Genomic DNA, 17,425 nt, shown 5'->3' with positions numbered 1-17,425 from the left:
TAGATCGTTGTTTTGCAGCTGAGTTAAATGAGGCCTAATCGCAGGTGGAACAAAGGGATAAAAACACAGGAAGTAGAATATAATGTAGTGTTTACAGAGAGAAGTGCTGTTTTCTGCTGACATATTTTAAAATCGTCTTTCTTCTGATATCTTCTGTCCTCCTCACACACCTCTAAAGCTCCCATCCTCTCCTGCCTCTCGCCGAGCTCGTCTCCCACCTGTTTCTGTCTGCGCTGATTCTACTTTCTATTTTGACGCCATACATTTAAATAGATTCTGCGACGGGGAAGCTTTTCTCAGGCGCTGCTCGGCTTTTTCTGCAGAAAGGTTTTTTCTGCGTCGCACAGGGAGGTGATGTGCATCCGGAGCAGACAGCGCTGCCAGAGACGTCGTGGTTTATGCATTATTTTCAGCTGGAGCTTGTTTCTTTCAAGCTCGTGTGAAGCAGCGAATCACACGCTGCTGACTCTGGGCTCAGATTGCTCTTTGCTGTCAGCTGCAGACACCGAGGAGAGAATAAGAGGGTGGGATTGAAACCGTCTCCAGCTCAGTTTGCAGCATAACAAAACAGGATGGATGTTCTTTGTTCTTTCAAACTGCTGCAAAGGAGAATGGATTGAAATGCCTCCTTCACTGAGCTCGTTTATTTCAAGCTGATTAAATTCCAAAGCTTTTACTGTAAGACATCAACATCGAACTGTTCTGGATTTACAAGATATTGTGCTATGAAATTGATGGTAATTATATGGTGTTTACAGTAATTAGCGTTGTTTTCAGGGGCACTGTGTTCCTGCTCTAATCAGCAGTTTTATTCTTCAGGCCGAGCGACCGCAGCGGGAACAGCGAGCAGCCGATCAGCCCGCCGAAGCACAACCGTGCGCTTAATTAGGCCGAGTTAGCGCGAGGCAAAAAACGCAGTTCAGTGTTTGTTTAAGAAAATGTTGATTTCAATGTTTGTGTCACTCTTTTTCCTCCATATTTGTGTTACAGTGACGGCAGGTTAAAGAGAGCCACATTTTATTTTGCCAGCTTTCTTCTGATTGGCTGCTCCTCATTAACAGAAAGTGGGTGGGGCTTCTCATAGAGAGATATGTACCTGAGAAAACCATAATAAAAATATCTGCTCTCTATGACATCACACAGAGATTGGCGGTGTTTACTACGTTCGTTTTATTGAAAAAAACTGAATGTGAGCTTCTTAAAAACTGTCCGCTGCTGCCTCATCATACGTTCTTTTAAAGACCAGCAGGGGGCGATACTGCAGACGTCCGCCCGCCCTGACCTCCATGAACACTGTACTGATGAGTTTATGGGCTCGCTCGGTCATTTTGGAGGAGAATGAATAAAACATAAAGTTTGATTTGTTCAGTTTTGGTCATTTTGAGTTTCAGAAAGTCAGAATATTTCCATTGGCTAATGACTTTACCCAGTAAGCATGTGGTTTCAGAGTCAGATCCACCCGCTCCACACATCAAGATAACAGTAAAATGCTCGTCTGGAGGCTTCATAATGACAAAGCAGTGTGAGACAGCAGCTACATATTTTAAACTGAGCACGCTCAGAAGGTTTTTGGGGTTTTCAGGAATCCTTATTCAGGCATTTCTGCCTAATGTCTGCTCAGTAACCTCATTTATTAAGAATAATTGTGTGCATGACTTTCGGCTCTGACGTTTGCTGAAAGCTGCTTTCTCTCTGCTCTGTGCGTCACAGTCCGGCAGAACTCCGCTCCACCTGGCGGCAAACAACGGGAGCCTGGAGGTCGTCCGCCATCTCTGCCTGGCCGGAGCGAACATCGACGCCGTCACCAACGTAAGGCACCTCTCTGTTTTACCGCTCGGGCGGGTGTAGCAGCACCTCGTCATCATCGTGATGAGACTCTGACACGATGCAGCACTGCAGTGAAACCCGGTGCAGCCTTTCGGTCACACACTGTAGGATGTGTTCACACGTGAAGCTGCTGTGATCTGATTGTGCAGCACTTTGGTCGACTGAGTAGATGTGACTCGAGTATGGTGGGGGTGTGGTGCACGCCGACACGCCTCATATAGTATGTAAATTGTAAACGTCGCTTCTGTGCTTGTTCAGATATTGTTTGCATGGAGACTTGTTAATTTTCTGCTTGGGCTGCAGAGGAAGTCGCTGCTCATGAATTCTCAGTAAAACTGGGAAATTCTTCTGGCATCGTTCCCTCCGCCCTCATCTCCGCCCGGCTCAGCTGCACCACCTGTTTGTTTTTTAATAATCTCATCCTCTCAGAGGTTTTAAAGGCTAAATCTTCTCCATGTTTCTTCTTTCTTCATGTTACTGAAGTTCTTTCGACCTCTTGAACCCTGATAAGTTTCCTTGCAGCGTCCCATCCATTTACCTTACAGTCTGTCTCAGCTTTGAGCTCTGCTCTTAAACTCTTATTAGAATATTTAAATCCCAGCTGGCAGTTTAAGAGCTGCTCCATTAAATCAAATGAAAAGTCTGCTGAGGATTTTAAACACATTTCTTTATAGTTATTAACATGTTTGGGGGCTTTAAAACTTCTCTTTGAAAGTCCAAGAAGTGAAAAACTGTGAGCATAACTTCAAGACTGTGTTTAATTTCTAAAGACTTTTCCTGTAGTTTAAGTCTGTGGGGTCATTACGAGCGGTTAGCTTTATTCAGGAGATTGTGCAGTAAGAATTAGGAACTTGTGCCGTGTAAAATAAAGCGTAGCTGTGAGCACCTGAGGTGAAGACTCCTGTTTTTCAGCTGTGTTTGCTGTACAAGGCTGAAGAAAGTGAGCAGGAGAAACGGGTTCGTTATCGTGCAGATGAGATATTTAAGACGAGTGAATTCAAACGTGGATTTCCTGACTGCACAGAGACGTTTGTGCCGAGTCTGCGCGGCAGGTGAGGCGTTAAAGGCTTCAGCAGCCGCGAGCTGAGAGCTTTTATCCAAGCGCTCGGGATCAAATGGAGAGCAGGTTCCACATTCAGCCGTGAGTGGGTTTGACTTCACAGATAAGTGGGAGTTCATGTCCAATCATTTTAGATCCGAAAGGATTTTTTTTCTCGTTCAAAGCTCAGCGCTCTGAGCTGATGCTTCTCCACGCCGAAGGCCAGGAGATGACTTCATCTGAGCCGCGTCCAGGATCCAAATAGTTTTATGTTTTTATGAAGACATCTTTAAGAAGTAACTGTTATCGTGATTTTCCACCATAAAAATCAAACTTAATTGAAAGAGTTATGTCAGGAGCTAAAATTTCATTTATGTAAATGTTAATTTTGATCGTTTTAAGTGTCTTTACAAACAAAAACACTCCTGTGAAATGTTCGGGTACAAGAACTGGAGTCAAAATGAGCGAAGAAGCAGCCAATGTCCGAAAAAGACCTTCAGCAAACCTGGAGACTAACGCTGGAGAGCACTTCAGGGTCGGCGCGTCAGCCTCCATCACGGGGCGCCTCCCTGCTTCTCCTGCCAGAGCTCACAACATGACCTCAGTTGTTATTGTGCAGATGTTTTCAGCCTGTTCAGATATGATTTCCAGATGTTTCCAGATGTTTCCAGAAGTAACGTGTTTTTGTCCATCTGTCATTGAAATTCCTCAGAGCCTCAAATCTACTTCTGCTCGAGTCCTGATGCATTATGAATTAATGCGCTCTGTTCTTTTTTTCATGAATTTCATTAAATTGACCAGCAGATGTTCCGCGCTGAGGTTTTTCCCTCTCTGCGTTCCCGGGATGTTAATATTGTATGGCAGCTGATGTGCTGTGCATGTTTAATCTGGAAAGCGCATACTGGGATGTATAATTCATTGTCGGGTGGCCGGTGTCAGGGAGGACAACCTTTCACGGTGCCTCATGTCTGTGATCTTTGCCTGGTTTTTCTGTGGATCCTGAAATATTCTTCCAAATCATTCCAGCCTCTGCCGATTTCACCGTTACTCGTCGTTCCCAAGCTTCCGTTTCAGCAGATATTTAGTCTGGGCTGGAAATACTGTGGATGATCTAATATTCCTCACATAACGCCAGCCGTTCATCTGTCACTGCCAAGCATCAGTAGTAATAATCGTGACACCCAGCCATCTGTATGAGCCGAGCACCGCGAGAGCGTTCACGCGTCTAAATGGTCAGACTTCATTTACCCAATCCAGTCGGCTCGGGAGGTCGATGATGTCGAACTCCGATCGTCACACGAGTCGTGCTCGAAGAGTGAAAATGAAAGGAAGGAGAAATGATTTTATTAAAGCCTCCATTCGAACAGTGAGCACGCTTTATCGATCTTCCTCTTCATCACAGACGAGCTGCACGTGTTTGGGAGGAGGCTGCGGCGCTCTGTGGGCGTTTCAGGTCGTCCGTGCAGGTTTTCCCAGCGGAGCGTCAGCCGAGCCGGACAGTGACAGATGGCTCCGGTAGTGCCAGATACATGAACGCTGTCAGGAATGTGGTGTTTGTGTCGGAGCGTTTGAGCGGAGAAGGGAAAGTAACACATCAGACTGTGTGTGTGTGTGTGTGTGTGTGTGTGTGTGCGCGCAGCTGTAATTAATCCACTGACATCAGCTGAGAGACGACGCTGCATGATGAGGAAGAACTGTCATAACAAATAAAGGTCACTTCAGGCACATCGATCTGATTTACGTAAATGTCGATGTTTTTGGAGAGCATTCATTAACTGAATGTAGAAAACAGCTGAGTAATAAAACACTAACAGCAGACGTCAGCGTCAATCAAAAAAAGAACAAAAAATATCTGCTGAATTTCCTGTTATGGATAAACAAGTAGATAAATATACTAATATAAATCATTTTTGTATCTAATCTGCTTGCATGGTTGAACACATGATGGTACGTTTTGGGGTAAACAGTAAAAGCAGCGTCTGCTGGGCTCGAATTAACTGAACTGGTTTAAAAGGAAGTTATGTTACAGACGTGTCTGGAAACTCTTTTTTGTGCTCGAGCTCCTTTTTCATTATAAAAACTCCAGAAAACGAATTTGCTCAGTGGAGGAGTGGAGCTCCAGAGGAGATGTGATGGTCCTGTTTACTAAAGAATTGACTTTTTTTTGTTTTTCTCCTTCAGGATGGAAAGACGGCGGAGGATTTGGCTTTGGCCGATCATCACGAGCACGTCGTGTCGCTGCTGGGAAAGCTTAAAAAGGTAAAGAGGAAGAAAAAGGCTCAAAAGCCTCGTGCTGGACTGATGTGTTAAACCAAGTAGTGTCAGCTGAGTTTGTTTGAAGAATGAGGCTATAAAAATAAATGATGTGATGCTGTGAACGCGGTTTAGGAAGTGCAGATGATGATGATGATGGTGGGGGTGATGAGGCACAGTCGGGCTTCACAGTCATCACGCTTGGTCTATTTCGGTGCAGAGGTGTGGAGAGAGACGTCTCGGGAAGACGGAGTGTTAGATTTTAGCAATCCGCCGTTTTTAGACTTTGGGGCCGCAGTTTGCTCGACACGTGCAGGTGAAAGGAATTCTAAAACCGCACGGAAAGGACGAACACTCGGTGAAACCCAAACCTTTTAATCTCCATGACGATCAGCTTCACCCTCCACAGCGGCGTGTGTGAGTCCAGTGTTCCCAGTCACAGCTACCAGGACACGCTCACAGACTCCTCATCTATAGCTACGTGCTGCCGACGTCTCTTTTGATCCATTTTTTCTAGAAAACCTGCTGAGAATCGGTGCAGGGCGTGAAAACATGAAGCAGCAACTGTGAAAACAGTCACCTTCTGCATATGCTGGGCTAATTTCAGACACTTTGGCGCACGGATGCCACGTTTGAAAGAAAAGGCCGACTTGTCGAGAACCAAGAGGGGGAGAAACCCAGCGGCTCGAAACGAGAACTCGTTCGTTTTAAAGCCGGATTCTGTGAATCACACGTTTTGAAATTGGAAATGAATTATTTTTTGACACGTTAGCATAACCCAGGTGGGATTAGGAGCGCTTTCACATCCCACGTATCCGCTCGCAGCGTTTGGGGCCACTTCTGATGCGTGACTCATTGGATGGTTAGAAAAACGTCTTAAACGGCTCCATCGAGCTGTCAGATCTACGGCGGCGTGAGGAAGCAGCTGGCTTTTGTTGTAAATGTTTAAGCGCTTCCTGCAGCTGAGTCACTGAGTTTCATTTTTACAAAAACATTAAGAGCAATTTTAAAAACCGTCCTCGTAGCCCGAAGAATCGATGATGTTTTGAACAAAGCATCTCCTGTAACGCCGCTCACAGCCACGGTGTTTTAATACTGTCACATTTAAATGTTTTATAACTGAAGTATTTATAGACACATAAAATATGGAACGTTTTGTTTGAGACACAGGAACTCTTATAACACAGCTACTCTCCTGTTCATCCACCAAAATAAAAACATTTAAGCTTCCTGCGTTGTTTTTAACCACTCTGTCCAATGAATGGTGAACAGACTCGTGCCCGGACGCCTGCAGGGAGCGCTCACATCCTCAGTTTATGGTTCACCTGCTCAGCTGTGAGATAGCTAACCTGTGCATGAAACATTTCTCTGTCACCACCAGGGGGCGGAGTTTCACCTGCAGCTGCGATGTCACCGCAGAGCTAAGTGGTGACATTTAGCTCGATTTAGTGATTTTGATTCTCTGACCCCAACCAGTCGCAGCAGATGGCCCCGCCCCTCCCTGAGCCTGGTTCTGTCAGAGGTTTCTTCCTGTTAAAAGGGAGTTTTTCCTTCCCACTGTCACCAAAGTGCTTGCTCATAGGGGGTCATATGATTGTTGGGCTTTTCTCTGTATGTATTATTGTAGGGTCTATCTTACAGTATAAAGCACCTTGAGGTGACTGTTGTTGGATGGAGCTGACACTGCTGCCTGTGGCGTTGAGCTGAAGTACAGCCCAGCTCTGGTTCCACATCAGCTGATATCTCTTCAACACAATACGCTGATTTGTATTTTTAAAGCTTTTCTGCAGTTTGAAGCTGACATAAAATAATGTGCAACAGAACAAAATCTGATTAGTTGAAATGTGTCATGTGATTTTTGGGGCCTTGTGGGAGTCGTGTACAGATGTCTGTGACCTGAGCTGTCGATGTCGTTCTTAATAAACGCTCGTCTTCTTCTGTGGTGTGTTTTTGGGTCAGGACAACCACAAGCTGAGCTACATCCAGCAGCTGCGGCCCACTCAGACGGTCCAGCCCCGGATCAAACTCAAGCTGTTCGGACACTCAGGAGCCGGGAAGAGCACGCTGCTGGAGTCTCTGAAGTGCGGCATCCTGCGCAGCTTCTTCAGGAGGAGGAGGACGCGCATGACCAACGCGGCCCGGCACCCCAACTCGCCCGTCAACTCCAAACCTCCCGGTAGGTGGCAGACAGGTGGAGTCGCGTGGCGTCGTCACCAGCTCAGCATTAATGCTTTCACTGCCGCATTTCGTGCTCAGCGGTGCAGCGGTTAGCACCGCCCCCTCACAGCAAGAAGATCCTGAGTTTGTGCAGGTACAGACAGGTGCGTGTCACCTGGTAACAGCTCTGAAAGGCTCCACCCCCTCCAATCACCCTGTGGCTACACATGCGAATGTTGGTTGGGAAAAGCAAAGAAAGACGCACACAGAGACTCCTTCATTTATTTGTGAGGAGTGCAGTTAATCAGAGGAGGCGTCTCCCTCGCACATTTCTGTCTCAGTGAAACTTCAGCATGAGTCATTTTATTAAATGCAACCACATAATGTCAAGTTTTATCCACATTGTTGCTGCTCTGATGTCAGCATGAACACGAGCCCTTACAGTCTCGTACTGTGATGCAGTTTGAATCTCACAGCGTGGGTGAAATTGATAAAAGCTGATCAGTTCTCCTCGTTATGTCCTCTGATTAAGTGATAGATGTAGATGAGCACAAATGTAACAGCTGTCAGTCTGCTGAGGGGAAACAGTTCAGGTGCTGCTCTGAGGCTCGGATATCTTGAGGTCTGTGAGGTGTTCGTGGCAGTCGGTCGTGCAGTGACGACGTGTCTGCCCTCCTCTCTCCCCTTCAGCTGCTCTGTTATGCGGCGCTCGCAGCCATTACGTGACGCCCGGGCTGATAACGGTCAGGTGCATTAGCCGTGTAGAGTTACCGACTCCTCCATCTGTGAGGCTGCTGGCGTCTCAAAGAGTCAGCACTGGTCCGTATTGACCGTTTGTTGTTTCTGCAGCGATACGTGACGTGAATCCAGCCAAAGACAAAGAAACACAAGTGTCAATATTTTAGCGTTGCCTCCTGAGACCGCTGAACGCTGCATATTGATTTTGTGGCTTTCAGCCTCAGCGTGCGCTGATATATTCTTTTATTTCCTTATTTGTAGCGATCTTTGAAATGTCACGGAGCTCCATTAACGAGAGGCCTCGTCGTGAAAGGTGCTCCTCGGTAAAAGGAGCGCTCTTTTTAGGCCTGTTAGCGAGAGAAGATATGAGCAGCTTCGCTTCACTGAACTCTGAACTGCCTGACGTTAAACGGTACATGAAAACAGGCGATTTCAGCTTTTTCTCTCCACGTCGGGAAAATGAGCGGCCTCCTGTTGGCTTTAAGGATTTCACTGATTTTACACCGATCACAAAAACCAGAACGTGAGAACATTTTCTTCACATTTAGGATGAGAGAAGATGAGATGGGTTCATTGTTTTCTGCAGTTGCCAGTTGGTGGAGGATAAAGTCTTCATCATCATCGTCTGCAGTGCCGAGCAGACGCTTGCATGTTCAAACTGAAGCCGTGACAGCCGACTGTGAAACGGCGGAGGCAGGTTTTATGTTAGTGCAGAGAGGAAAACGTCTCACACACACACACACACACACACACACACACACGGGGTTTTTCACAAAATGCACATCTACCAAAAAGGTTTTGGCCTCCCAACAACTGGAATTAAAAGATTTGCAGCCACTAATACTGAACAATGTATTTATTCAAGTATAAAATCCAATCAGAAATGAAAAGTGAAAACATTCGGATGAAAGAAACATCTGTTTTGTGGATATATGTCCAGATGTGCCTGAGTTTCTGACTTTGCTGTGCTGTGAAAAACCATCGTGTGTCTGGCGTAAGCCTTTCTCCGATTTATCCGCGGAGACGTTCACTCTTCCGTCTCAAACATCTTCTCTCCTCCAGCGATGATGTCACACTGATGTCTGTGATCACCCAAAGACCAGGATGTCATTTTACTGTGATTAAGACCTCAAAAACAAGCTGTAGGTGTGGTCCTGAAAATCCAAACTGTCCCTGCAGAGTGGATTCATGAGCAGTGAAATGGCGCCCCCCTGTGTTTGCAAGCGGCGGTTATTTGGTAAAGATGATGCAGATGTGTTTGCTGCAGCAGAGAGACATCTGCACTTAATCTGAAATACTTTGAGCATTAGTCACAGTCGATCACGCGCTGAAGTACAGCAGAGATCAGAACAACAACCTCTGAGAACAGAAACCAGCCGCTGTGTTTGAAAGCAGAGCAGCTGTTACCGTCCTAAACACCAAAATTCAGGATTTATTCACTGATCTAAAAGCAACATAGTGCTGCAGGTTCTCTGCTTCTCATGTGTTTCCCTGTTTAATAAAAATCAGTAAAAATTCTGAGTTAACTGAAAGTAGTCCCGGTGGTTGTCATGGTTTCTCCTCCATGTCTGCGTTCAGTGTCGGTGAGCATTTCCAACCTGTACCCCGGCTGTGAGAACGTGAGCGTGAGGAGTCGCAGCATGATGTTTGAGCCCAGCCTGACCAAAGGCGTGCTGGAGGTCTTCTCCCCCGTGCACAGCGCTCTGTCTGCAGCTGACGAACAGGCCACCAAGGCCATCGACATCCAGCACGCCAACATCCACGGTGAGAGCCGCGAGGAACCCCGCGGAGGACGTTCACGGTTAAACCTGCGTGTAAAATACAAGCAAAGCTCACTCGTCTCCCTCTTTGTAGGCGTGGGAGATTTCAGCGTGTGGGAGTTTTCTGGAAACCCGGTCTACTACTGCACCTACGATTATTTTGCGGCCAACGATGTCACAGCGATCCACGTGGTCCTGTTCAGCCTGGAGGAGCCGTACGAAACCCAGCTGGGCCACATCACCTACTGGCTGAACCTGCTGAAGGCCCTCACCCTGCCACAGGAAACCATCTGTAAGCAGAGACCAACCATCTACTGCCTTCGTGCGGTCGGTGGATGGTCGACTTTAATCTTTTTCTTAAAAACATCGATATGTTTGAGGTTAGGAGCAGATCTGCAGACAGGAAGTAGAAGCTGCAACAATAGAGAGTCGGCAGGTTTAAAAAAAGTATTTGTTTCCTGAGTAATTTGAGAAAAATATGAGTTTTCACTGATCATTCGCCAAGAGTTTGGCCTTTTTGAAGCTTCATTTAAATTGTTTCATGCGAGGCTGTGGGAACTACATTTGCTGTTGCAGCAGCCAGAAAGTTACACAACCTGACCGTGATAAGGTGTCTACTGTGGCGGTTCACACTCTTAACTTTTCTTCAGCTTTCGGCGGTCGGATCCAGCAGCCTCTCGCGGTCGTCCTGGTGGCGACACACGCCGACCTCGCCGACGTTCCCAGAGCGTTCTCCGGAGAGTTCAGCTACGACAAAGAGAGGGCGCTGCTCAAGGAAGTCAGGAACAGGTGAAGAGCACCTCCTCTCCATCAGACTGCAAAACTGCACCGAGTGGTGCCAGCTTAAATCACATGTTAGTCACATGATCCGGTCACAGCGAGCATACGCCTCAGCCTTACTGATCAGACAACAGATACCAAATTCAGCAGTTTTACCGCTAACAAAGCAGAGCTAATGTTTTGTAAAACCAGATTTAGAGTGAGGAGAGCTTGAGAATCTTTTCATTTGTTGGAGGAGAATCCAAAGTTAGCAGATCCTTAAAGCCGTCCTGAGTGTGTCAGGAGCGAGTCCCTCCTCAGGAGACCGTTTCAGTTCATTTAGTGGCCTTAAGCAGGGTTAAGTCTGTCTGTGGTTTAGTTCATTCATAACCTAGAACGTATCAAAACATCATCGTTTTAATTTTGCTTTGATGTTTAAAAGTTAAAAAGTGTCGTCAGTTTGTGGAGATTATGTTGATGAGTAAAAAACCGAGTGGCTTTTTGTCAAGAAGGTCGAGGCGACCTCAAAGAATCCCTGCAGTATTTATTTGGTTTAAATACATTAAATGAGAATAAAGATGACTTATTAATTACACAGATTTCAGTGATTTGTTACAAAGTTTGGTGTTTTTGGTTTTTGGCCCAGATTTGGGAACGACCTGCAGATCAGTGACAAACTGTTTGTGATGGACGCTGGAGCCTCAAACTCGAAAGACATGAAGCTGCTGAGGAGTCACCTGCAGGAGCTTCGAGCCAGCATCGTCTCTGTGAGCTGTGCAGACTCTCACTCCCCGTGTCCTCTTTATTCTAAATGTCCTCATACCTGTGAACAAACGCAGCGTGGTCGTTTATTGTGGCCTCTTCCTTCCCCGTCTCTGCAGAGGTGCAGTCCGATGACGCTGCTGTCGGAGCGTCTGTTGGCCGTTCTGCCGACCTGGAGGAAGCTCAGCGGACCCAACCAGCTGATGTCGTGGCAGCAGTTTGTCAGTGACGTGCAGGAGCACATCAACCCGCTGGTGAGCCAGGATCACCTGCGCATGCTGGCCCTGCAGCTCCACAGCATGGGGGAGGTGAGTGTTTGACCAGGAGCAGGAAAAAGGAGTCAATGTTTTACTCCTGAGTGCCAGCAGGGGGCACTGCGGGCTCCTGAATAAACCAAACCAGATGGTTTTCATCTGTGAGAACGTCTGCAGCAGGAACGCTGTGTTCTGTTTGTGTGCCAGAGCAGCTCTGCTCAGGAAGCTGAATGAGGAACCAAAACTTTATTTATTTATTTATTTGCATTTGCATGTTTTTTCACAGATAAAGCACAAGTTCCATTTAATGTTGTGTTCCTTAAATATTTAATAGCTTATTTCTGTATTCTGTCTTTGTCTCATGACATTTTTTTTTCTGATAAATATCCACGTGCTCACGTTTCTCCCTCGTCTCCTCCACAGATCAACATCATGCAGAGTGAGACGGTGCAGGATGTCGTCCTGCTGGAGCCTCGATGGCTCTGCAGCAGCATCCTCGGCAAGCTGCTCTCCGTGGAGACGCCCAAAGCCATCCACCACTACAGGGGGCGCTACAGGCTGGAGGAGGTACAGGCCCTGGCGCCTGAGAGCGACGTGGACGAGCTGCTGCAGATCCTGGATGCCATGGACGTCTGCGCCCGGGACGTCACCAACCCCACCATGGTGGATGTTCCCGCACTCATCAAGACAAACGGCCTCCACCGGTCCTGGACCGAGGAGGAGGAGGAGGATTCGCTGCTCTATGGAGGCGTCCGAATCGTCCCGGCCGAGCACCTCACTCCCTTCCCTTGCGGCCTCTTCCACAAGCTGCAGGTGAACCTGTGTCGCTGGAGCCACCAGCAGAAGCCCGAGGAGGATGGCGCCGACGACAACGATGGAGATATTCACCTGTGGACCAACGGCGCCAAAGTGAGCCAGGCAGGAGTGGAGGCCATGATCCTCCTGGTCAACCACGGGCAGGGTGTGGAGATTCAGGTCCGTGGACATGATTCCGAGCGGGCCAAGTGCTACACCCTGCTGGACACCCTCTGCAGTATAACAGAGAACCTGCTGGCCTCCACGCTGCCCGGACAGCTCACTGCCAAATACTACCTGAGCCCTCAGCAGCTGCGGGAACACCACGCCCCCATCATGGTCTACCAACCCAAAGACTTCTTCCGGGCTCAAGTCCAGCGAGAGGCCTCGCTCACCAACACCATGGGCGGCTATCGGGAGAGCTTCAGCAGCATCCTGGCGTTCGGCTGCGCTGAAATTTACCAGCAGGGGATTCTGGGAACGGACGTCCACATATCGGACGTGCCGCTGCTGGCTCGCCGGAAGCTGTGCCGCATGCTGGACCCTCCGGACGCCATGGGGAAGGACTGGTGCCTGCTGGCCATGAACCTGGGCCTCACCGAATTGGTGGCCAAATACAGCAACGGGACTTCAAACGGCACCTCTGAGCTGGACTCGGACCCGGACTCCCAGCAGGCCGTGCTGCAGCCTAGCCCGACGGCGGCTCTGCTGCAGGAGTGGAGCGGGCGAGCGAGCAGCAGGGTCGGCGTGCTGATGGCGAAGCTGAGGGAGCTCGGTCGGCGCGACGCCGCGGACTTCCTGCTCAAAGCATCGCCCGTGTTTAAGGTTAACACGGAAGCGCTGGGAGGAGCCGCCAACGGCTACCCACCGACCTGCAACGGCGGCACATCGTACAACTCCATCAGCTCCGTCATTTCCCGCTGAGGGCTCGCTGTCCCCGCCAAACGTCAGGAGGTCGCTCTGACACGACGGACTCGTGCAATCTTTCCGGTCCAGCTGCTCACGCTTTAATCGCTCCGTTTTGTTGGCGTGCAAACCAGATGTTGTGTTTGTGCTCTCCACACCTGTACAGCCGAGCTTTCCTCCCGCTACGAATGTCGTGAAAGAACCGAACGCTCCGAGCTCCAAAGAGGAATTCTGTGTTTTTCTTCTCTTTAAAATCTTGTTGTTTGCTGCTTCTTAACGTCCCTCCTGCTGTCGCGCACACTCCAGTCTCACTCCAAGGAACAGCGCCGTTTTCTAATCTCCACGTGTGGTGCGAAAGATGGCAGCTGCACGTGTGGACCTCATGCTCGAACCTGAGGGCTGAGTGTGTGTCGTGTTGCTCGCTCCATCCATCGCTTACACCTAATATCAGCTCCCTCCTCGCTTCTGCTTTACTGATGTGAAATTTGGTATTTCAGCTTAGCGTTTAATAAATTTACAGCATTTTTTTCAGAGTGCCTTGGTGGCCTTCTACCTCCCTGAAGAGCACAGCCAGTCTCGTTAGTACAACAGCAGAAGTCTTTTCCAGATGTTTGAAGAACTGTGCCTTGTTGATATAAAAGTAAAATGAATTTCTAACACGTCTATTTATCTGGCGGGCTGTCACTAACATGAAGAAGACCATGTTGTATAAGAATAAAGGAGCCCTGGTCTCGTGCTGTAAGGTTTGAAAACTAAGTTTCACTTTTCACAAAAGCAAACACACAAAGATGTGTTTGTGGAGACGGCACGTGTCAGCAGTGGGTGGAACCATTTCCTTCATGTTTGGTGTGTTTGTTGATGTTCCTGCTAATCCTCAGTTCAGATTTCTGTACTCTTCCATCCAACAGCTGAAACGTTTACCTTTACAGGTCCCAGAATTTCCCGTGAATGTCTTTGAATAAACTCTCTGTCGTACAAATTACAGTTTTGGGCTCCAGTTGGACTTTAAAGTCTCCTGGACTCAGACAGTCAAATTCACATCTCGCCTTCACCGTCACAGCTGCTATTTTCAGATCGTTGTTCAGACCTCTCGCACGTGTGCAGCTGTGATTTCCCCTGAGCTTCAGAATTGTGCTCAAGTTAAACATCAACTTGTATCAGATAAACGGATCTTTATGAGTGCACATCATATCACACCATGTCAATGTAAATGTAATTTGCATATTCTAAAAGTCAAGAGAACTTTTTACTTTTTTTGCCAATCCAGAGCAGCTTACTTAGTAACAGCAGTATGGTGTATTAGAGCAGCTTTGCATGATCCACAGTGCAAAGTAATGCGCATTTATCTGTTACTGGGCCTCAGTGCAGCCGCTCGGCCTGAAACAAGCTGTTTTTGCCCCTTTCTCTTTAAGCTAGCCTTCCTCGGATTGGCTGCCCCTCACTAAAAGTAGGTCAGAATAGCAGGTGGGCGGGGCTTCAGTGCCTAAGATATTAGGTATATCTGTGGCGTCATGGAGACGCACCGAAGCCTCACAGGGATTTAAACACTTTAATTGTTCGTGTTTTTGACTCTGCTCAGACCAAAACCTTAGAAACAGAACGTTCTGCTTTGTACTCGCATTTTAACATCTGCGATTCCTTCCTTTTCCTGAAAACTCCAGGGAAACTTTGGGACCTGTAAACATCAGTGTTTCTGTAAACATCATCTTTCATTCACACAAAGGGAAGGGTAGCCATTTTTACAGAAAAAGGAGGGTGGGTTTTCTAAAGGACTGTGTCTTATTGGGTGATGTTGACCTTTCTAAAGTGTAACGAGCTGCAAAGCAAATGTTTAAACCATCACGGCAGACAGGGTGGGCTGAGAACTCCCTCGTGCCGACTACCTTAAATAGAAAGTTTTACTAAAACGCTCAAATTCTAAACAGAAAGGTGATTTTTTTATAATTGGGTTGATTTCTGTACTTTTGTACTTCTCTTAAACGAGCAGCCGGTTACAGTAGACGCTGACGCCGCACTTCTTTGATGCCTCCTCATCAGGTTTTTAAAGCGTTATCGCCGGCGCAGGGGCGTCATTAATCAAGCTGCCGTCCGCGGTCAGAGTTTTGCACAGTGGCATCGACGCCACCTCTGTCAAGCTAAATTTGAGCTTCGTTGTCGGCGGGCCGCGCGTGGCTTCATGCCTTCTTTCAGTTTTTCTTTGTGAAGCATGAAGCCGCAGCCCGGCCACGGTCAGCACAAGCACAGGGAAGCGGCGGCATGATGTTAGTATTGTTAGCTGAAAAAGGCCAAAGGCTGCTGATGACAGAAATGTCAGAGAAAAGCATTTTCACTTTGTGCGAGCTGGTGTTTTGTAACGTTTGTGCCCCTCACTCTGAACCTGAAGAAGAAAAAAGCTTGTTTTTCAGCGCACGTGTGTGTCGGGACGGTTTCATTCCTGAAGTTACATCTGACGGATGTAAAGGACCTTTTTCAGGACGCGCTGTGTAAAAGACGAGCTCCGTGCCAGAGTGCAGTATTTGCTGTCAGCTTCCTCCAGTGTTACCATCTGTTCACAGATTTAAACTTTCATCTCGCCAATCAACACAGCAAACTGTTAGCTGTGATGTAAATACTCAAAGCTTTTGTTAAGCTGTTTGTTTTTTGCTGAGGCAAAAATGAATGTACTGCACATCTTTCCTAAACATATAGTGACAATAAAAATGAATCAAAGACGCCAATGTGTGCGCAGGAACACGAGGAAATAAAATGTCCCAAACTGATATGAAACGCGATTTGATTTTTCTGTTTTTTTATTGAAGCTGTTGTCGGAGTTGTGTATAATCATTGCCAATGTTGTGTGCCTAAAACACACTCGTTCATTCCTCTCTTTCTGCCTTGTACAGTACACAAGCTGAGAGGTGGCGTTTCGGAAAGGGAAGAGACTCTTCTGTGTTTCAGAGGATCGTTATTTTGTAAAAACTGAGAATCACTATGATGAGTTTGTCTCTGTTCGGTTTCTTCTCCCTGGAAGCTTCTGGTGAGGTTGAGATGTTTCTGTTCGACGAGGAGGGACCGACTCGTTTTTACTGTCGGGTGACTTTTCCTCCTTGGAGAATAATCGCCGCAATGCACAAATCTTTCTGTTGCTATTTATGTTACATCCTTAGCATGTCCTGGAATGCCATGTTCTTAGTACTGCTGACACTTTATAGTGTAATACATTTTATAATAAATTCTTTACCTAATGCCAGTGTGGTTGCATCATTTAAGTGTTCGTAGTAGACTGTACAGGTGCAGCGTGCCAGCACATGTGGGCTGATTAATGCTAGTTCAATGACTCTAATGTGCAGTTCAGTTGTTCGTATTAGCAGCAGCCTGTGTGAGAGCGGTCTGTGTCAGCACACGTATCAATCAAAGGACTGACTTTACTTTAAAGATGAGCTCCAAAAACATCTTTGCACTTTGCACTGACCGAACACTTTTCAGGCACAACGTTCAAAGAAAGTTTACACACTGCAGTTTGTATCAGTAAGATCCAACTAAAGGTTCAATTTTACATTATTCTCTTTTTTCCAAGAAAGCAAACCTACATACTGTATTTTTCGGACCATAAGGCGCTAAGCGAAACAAAACAGATGTCAACTGAACTGAACTCGCTCTTCTTGCGTCCTCCACTTCCGTAAAATTGATTCATTAATGTTGAACTCTCTGGCAGCTGCTCTATTCCCATGTTGTTGCAGTATATCAATGACTAACCTCGTATTGTGGATGGGTTTTCTCAGTTGTTCTCCTGACTGAAGTTTGGTCCGTTTACAGCATCCTGCCAGCTGTACATTTTAATTTTTTCAGGAATCTCTCAGTCAGAACATGCTATATCATGTTTAGGTGGAAACTAGCGAGCTAACTTCCTGCTAACTTCTAACTAAATGTAATAAATTCTGTTTTCATGGATGCCTGGATGTTAAACTTTGTTACACCTGGTAAAGCAGCAACGCTGATCATTTTATTAAAGATGAAAGAATTTAGACAGTTTGTAACTCTCAGTGATGCCGCAGTGTTCGTTTGACTTTGCGACCTGAAGTAACGGAGTTTAGGACCCAGATTCCTCCGCGAGGCTCCTGACTACGGCAGCCGTAATGCTCCAACAAACCATCAAGCGGTGCGGCTTCGTAGCTTAGCAAAGTCATACTAAAGCA

At 47.1% G+C, this 17,425-nt stretch overlaps 1 protein-coding gene across 2 annotated transcripts in view; it reads left to right on the top strand.

Moving 5' to 3' along the window:
- The window catches only part of dapk1 (death-associated protein kinase 1), a 69,722-nt gene extending 53,243 nt beyond the window's left edge, over positions 1–16,479 (top strand). The window contains exons 18-26 of one of the 2 annotated variants that reach the window (XM_063490656.1): positions 1,711–1,809; positions 5,048–5,125; positions 7,079–7,295; positions 9,593–9,778; positions 9,869–10,066; positions 10,425–10,563; positions 11,180–11,300; positions 11,415–11,603; positions 11,973–16,479. In XM_063490656.1, the coding sequence (XP_063346726.1) occupies positions 1,711–1,809; positions 5,048–5,125; positions 7,079–7,295; positions 9,593–9,778; positions 9,869–10,066; positions 10,425–10,563; positions 11,180–11,300; positions 11,415–11,603; positions 11,973–13,268 (2,523 nt within the window). In that variant the 3' untranslated portion in view covers positions 13,269–16,479. Of the gene's footprint in view, positions 1–1,710; positions 1,810–5,047; positions 5,126–7,078; positions 7,296–9,592; positions 9,779–9,868; positions 10,067–10,424; positions 10,564–11,179; positions 11,301–11,414; positions 11,604–11,972 lie in introns of those variants that run through there. The other variant, XM_063490657.1, reaches the window with a different exon arrangement.
- The last annotated feature ends 946 nt before the right edge of the window (positions 16,480–17,425 follow it).

The sequence above is a fragment of the Pelmatolapia mariae genome, linkage group LG12 (assembly GCF_036321145.2).
Source record: "Pelmatolapia mariae isolate MD_Pm_ZW linkage group LG12, Pm_UMD_F_2, whole genome shotgun sequence".
NCBI classification, from domain to species: Eukaryota; Metazoa; Chordata; class Actinopteri; order Cichliformes; family Cichlidae; genus Pelmatolapia; species Pelmatolapia mariae.
The sequence above is the reverse complement of the archived record's forward strand: the minus strand, read 5'-3'. Positions and strand labels throughout refer to the sequence as shown.